The following is a 6,000-nucleotide window of genomic DNA, read 5'->3' as shown; positions in this document are numbered from 1 at the left end:
TTCAATAATATTTAAATAATATGTAAAAAAGAACATAGGTAATTTTTCAAAAACACTGCCATAGTCATTTGTCAAAATGTATCCTTCGGATAAAAAAAGGGGGGGAAAGGATACGGGAAAGGAAAGAATAAATTCGCACCAAACGAATTAAAAAGCGATGTTAATTAATTATGCAAAAACAATAATTCCATTGAAAATACTAATTAAAATTTTAATATAAGAAATAAAATTATATAACTACGAAAATATGGAGAAAATAATTCAAAATAATGTCTTAAAAAAATCAGAAGTTTTTAATAATTGATCGGCTAGCGTAACATTTACTAAACAATGGTTTCATCAACGTTATCGGCAGACATCCCGACATGCGCAGAACGGTTGAAAATTGAACAGAACCGGTTTGTTTGGTACTTGACACGTGATCGTGAATTGACCCCATTGGACATATCGTATCGAATGTTGCATTCTATCGTGATTCAGAACCTGTTATCGAAATATCACCAGTTAAATCATATGGAGGATTTGAATCATACTTCTCTTTGAAAAGTATTATTTTTGGTATTTGTGGCTTTTTGATATTGATTGCATAATAGCAGTTCTTAAAATATTCGTTATCCCTATTCGGAAATTAATAAACAGAGTAGGCCAAGTATTATGTTCCAGTTCCTATCTGGCAACGATATTGTGAGTTATTATGAGATGAATTCAGAACATCTCAACTCTGTTTTACCTCATTCGGCTTCCCTGAAAGTTTTCAACGTGGTAAGTGCTTTAAATTGATAATTAGTTTTTAAGTAATTGCTAATAAATAATTTTTCTTTTCTCATATCAGAATCCTTTTTGTATATAAATGGAACTTGCATTTTAAAAAACAATTCCGAATTTTAAATAGAGAAAGAATCTTTCTTTTTTAACTAATGCACAAAACGTGATGTTCTGCTTTGTCATACGTAGGTACTCTAAAGTATTTCTTCTGACAAATAATATGTAGTAGTTTTGGTAAAAGGTCAAAATTTTAAGTGTTAACGTGTTTCTTTTTATATGCCTTTTCTTTTTAAACTTTTCCTTGTGATCTTTCACTGGCTTGGTTAAAGATCACAAGTTAACAAAGTTAAGCCTTATTAGTAAAATCACTTAAGCCTCGTGAGAAGTGTATATTTATAAATATTGACTTTTTTTCAAAGATGTGATAAATATTTTAAAAGGCAATTTTTAAAAGTTTCTTCATTTATATTGTCAATAACTGATGATTAATTTCATAAAGTCATCTGATTCGATACGTATATGGTATGAAGGGTGATGAGAAAACTTGTTAGCTTCATATATGTAATAAACATTGTTTTCAAAGCACTTTCAAAATGCATCTAAAATGGAATTTCGAAAAAAAAGGAATTTGCATATACTATGTTTGGTGCCGCTTTATTGTAACTTAAGGATTTCAGGTAATTTGTTAATTGTAAGTTTCATCCCCCCCCAAAAAAATAATAAAGGTATAAAGCATTGTAAGCTAAATAGATAATATTTCATTTGAAGTATTAGGAGTTCTGTTTTGGATTTCAAGATTAAAAATTCTTTTAAAGAAAAGTTTTGGGAGAATAGATAATCTAAATTCTTATTTAATAATCCCAACAATAATTTTTTGTGTTTCATATAATTTTTTTTGTTTTACATTAAATAATTCATCACAAAATTGTTGAATTATCTCATTGTAAAAGGTAATACTTATGTTCTCTACATTAAAAATATATAGTTGGTTTTGGGGGAATCAATGTTTCTTACTGAATAATTGCTCTGTATTAAAATTTCAGACTAGATTTTTATTTCTTCAGGTTTTCTGCATACTTAATACCACAAAAAAAACTTAATATAATTGCTAATTCCAAAATAATTTCAGTTTACTAATATAGTTTTAGAAATCTCATTAAAATTTTTTTTTTCATAAAATTGGCTAGATTTTCAATGTTTTTTTACTTGTGGCTGGTATTCTTGAATGAATTTTTAAGTTTCTGTTCACTTATATATAAATAGTTAATTGCTGATTTTAAATGCTTATTGTGAATGTGATTGGCTTGTTTTAAAATAAAGAAAACTAAATAAATCTTTCACTATTAATGCAATATTACTTTTTTTTTAAAGTAGTTAGAACATCTGATAACTGAATTCTTTTATATAGATATAGTTAATAAAATTTCTTGATATTTGTTTTGTTTCTCCTTAATTGGGCACTTCATTTAGAATAATGGAATGAAATTTCTTTAACTATCACAATTTGCTGTTTTGGTTTGTAAAGAGTTTTTGTATTTGGAGACACTAATTTTCAAAGCTTTAAAAATGTTTAATAATTTTCATTTATTCTCAGATGTATAATGTTATATGAATAGATCTTTGTAAAGGTGGGTTTACACTCGATCAGTTATTATGCATATTACACATGCACCTTAATATTTTGTTTTGTGAAATGGTCCTATATTAAATCATGAAACATTTTTATTAAAGGACACTGATGTGGCTTATATGAGGCCTGTATACAATGATTATTATTTGTAATTGAGGATGGGTTAACAGAAATATTGGAATGGAACTGTAATTTTGAGTCAAACAAGGGAATCTGTCACCAAGTTTTTTATCAATGTGAAAAAATTCTGGCCCAACCTATCAACACTTACTAAACTCGCTAATAGAATAAGAAATTAAAAATGATTTTAACACATTTGACATCATATTGTCTTAAAAATTTACAGCTTAATGTCATGTACTCATTCTTTTGTATGGCCAAATTTTGTCATCAGTTGATATGTGTAGAAATGTGGTTTGGGTGCCAAGCTTCCCTTTTTATCTTAGTGCCATCTTATAGCATCCTTTGGTTATACTTGATTTTCAGATTATATAAGATTGTTAAGCTCCATTATGAGATTATAAATAAAATTTTGTGATGTTGCAATCAACCAGTGGTCCAATATAAATTCTCTTTGGTCATTTAAAAGTATGTGTAATTACAAAATCTTTATTATTGAATATTTTGTTATCTGAAACTGTATAAAGTTGCTTAGCTTATAATTTTGGTAAAAGTGTAGTATGTTGCTTCTTGTGTCAAAGATGTCAAATCGCCAATAAAGATGGCAGACAAAATAAACACTTCTGCAAAGCAGTTACGATTTTCACTTTTTGCATTAAATATATGATCTTTACTGACAAGTATTGCAATTTTTATTTTAATCTGAGATTTATTTAATCTTTATGTGATATTTTAAATTTATTTTTAAGCTTTGGGAACATTGCCGCTGCTTATCTTAACAATTTTTAAATAAAGTTTTTCAAACTAGCATGTAAGGAGCAAAATTTAGAGCATTCGATGCCTTTCGGCATCTGAAGAAGGCACTGAGCAAAATCTTTAACTTAGAAAAGCTGTAGGATGCTTTTTTACCACATTGAACCTAAGGACTGTGTGGATAACGGGAACAGTACATACAAAGGTCCTTTCTTAACTTCATCAATTCGTAAAATATATGTATATATATTTCACTCATCCATTCTGCCGGTTCAAAATACTTTCTGCCACCTCGTTCACCAGACTCCACTTTTGCACAAGTACTGATATAACAAATTATCACGGGAGCCATCCGAGCACAAAAGAAACTGCAAGGAATTCCACTGCAGAAATTTTTTAAAGAATTCAGACGATTTTTTAAAGCGCATACCGGCAGTTAAAAAAATTATTATACAGAACTAAATTAAAATCTTTAAAATATAGCTTTTTAATTTAACATTTTTCATAAAATAGTTGTAGTTTAGGTACAATAAAATTAGTAAACAAAACAGCACTAGGGTTGCTAAAAGATCATTTCATTCAGTTGTCATATTGGCGACAAACTCGGTGACACATTAAACTAACTCCAATCAACTTTAAAAAAATTTATTTTAATTAAACTTGTAACCTCTGTTTACTTTAAATGTTTTCTATTAAAGTAAACTGCTTGCAATTTATATAAAGAAAATCTAATTTATTGCATCAATAGCTATCTTCATATACATGTTATATCATTTCTAAGTGCAAGAAGCCCATTGTACTAAATTTTATTATCTGTGAATGAGAAGAATTCATATTTTTATCATTTAAGCATAAAATGTCAATTATTATTTTCTTTATTAACTTTATGCTGCAGTCAATAAAATATGAATAAAAAGCTGAGAATATTTGGATTTTATATTATTCGTTGATTTTTTAAAAATTATGTTGTATATTCATAGTTTTGTTTCTATTACAATTCAAATTCTTATAAATATATGTTCAACATTTCTCATTTTAGGTTGCATTGAGGAGCAACTTTTAAAATGGTAAATACTAAAGGTTATAGGCGAGGTACCAGGTACCTTTTTGCTAGGAGATTTAGACATCGTGGTGTTGAGCCAATTTCCACTTTTTTGCGAGTGTATAAACGTGGAGATATTGTTGATATCAAAGGAAATGGTGCTTTCCAGAAGGGCATGCCTTTTAAATACTACCATGGAAAGACAGGGAAGGTGTTTAATGTCACTCCTCATGCAGTTGGTGTCATTGTCAACAAGAGAGTGAGAAACCGAATCATCCCAAAGCGCATCAATGTCCGAGTTGAACATATCAGGCACTCCAAGTGTAGGAAAGATTTTTTGGAACGTGTGAAGGAAAATGACAGGAAGAAGAGGGAAGCCAAGGAAAAGGGCATACAAATTAACCTCAAAAGGCAGCCGAAACAACCCAAGACAGCCCATTTTGTTAGTACCAAGAACAATGAACCGCAATATCTGGAGCCAATACCATATGAATTTATTGCCTAATTGTTATCAATAAAAAAAATCCTTCATTTGTGTCCAACAGTCTTTTTTTTTTTTTAGGTATTTTATTTAACGTTTGATTATAATATCAAAGATTAAAGTATCATTTGCTTCTTGTTATCGGGATAAGCTGAGGAAAGAAACAAATTATCTTTTATTCTTCAAATATATTTCCTTTGAGGTATTTTTTAAGTAATGTTCAGGTAATCTTTCATCCCTATGGCGTTTTGCCCTCAAACATTGGCAGGTTTTGTAGAAATTTTCTTATTGATTCCTTAGGGTGATTTTCGTATAAATTGTTTGGAACCTTCTGCTGTCATTAAGATGATAAAGGGAATATTCTCTGTTAATGGTCTCAAAACATTTTCAGTTGCAGTCCTGAAAAACAAATGTTCTTGGGATCAAAACCGCCCTTCATATAAGATGGTGGTTTTGGCAACAAGATCTTAGTATTATTTCATCTAGAATAAATATATCATTGCAACAACTGACTTTTATTTTAAAGAATTGTTTACAATATCAATTCTTTTTTTCAATTCTTGGAAATATTCATAGAACATAATTTTTTAGGAAAAGAAATTAGATGCATTCATTTAAGAAATGTGCATTAAATGTAGATTGCTTGTTGGGGAGAGGACCTCATGAAGAAATATCTTCTATTTTAGTTATTTAAATTCTATCCTACCTTGTGAAGCAGCAAATTTCATTGCTTATATGAAATTAATGTACAGTTAAATATAATTTTAATTGATGAAACATAGCTAATTATTTGTGTACTATTTTTATAAATGATTAACATCTTTGAGAACAGATGTCTGTTTTCTTTGCAAACCATAAAATATTTATATTCATTAAATGGAAATACACATGAAGTTTTGGTATTGGAACTTTCGAAAAAATTCTTTTTGTCAAGATTTTATGTGTTTCATCTTTGATATCTTAATTTTTTTCCCATGAACCTGTCAGCTCCTCTCTAATGACTATTAACATAGATACATATAGTATGCAATTTAGAAATTAATGGATTACTGGGATGGGTAAATGAAAAGTAATTGTCTTGGTCAAATTGAACTTCTAATTTATTAATCAAGAGCAATATAGACAATACTTCCCAGAGTTTCCTGCACTCTCAAGTAATTAAATTCAACAATTTAAAAAAAGTAATATTTTAGAATACTGTAGTGAATA

General features: G+C 28.6%; 1 protein-coding gene across 1 annotated transcript; it reads left to right on the top strand.

The window, feature by feature from the left end:
• Positions 1-625: 625 nt before the first annotated feature.
• Positions 626-4,841, top strand: LOC129969439 (60S ribosomal protein L21-like). The gene is made up of 2 exons (XM_056084009.1): positions 626-762; positions 4,308-4,841. Exon 2 carries the CDS (start codon positions 4,333-4,335, stop codon positions 4,813-4,815), a length of 483 nt encoding a protein of 160 aa, XP_055939984.1. The 5' UTR covers positions 626-762; positions 4,308-4,332; the 3' UTR covers positions 4,816-4,841.
• Positions 4,842-6,000: the final 1,159 nt, after the last annotated feature.

This window comes from Argiope bruennichi, chromosome 5 (assembly GCF_947563725.1).
Source record: "Argiope bruennichi chromosome 5, qqArgBrue1.1, whole genome shotgun sequence".
NCBI classification, from domain to species: domain Eukaryota; kingdom Metazoa; phylum Arthropoda; class Arachnida; order Araneae; family Araneidae; genus Argiope; species Argiope bruennichi.
Note: the sequence above shows the minus strand (reverse complement) of the source record. Positions and strands in the feature narration are given on the sequence as shown.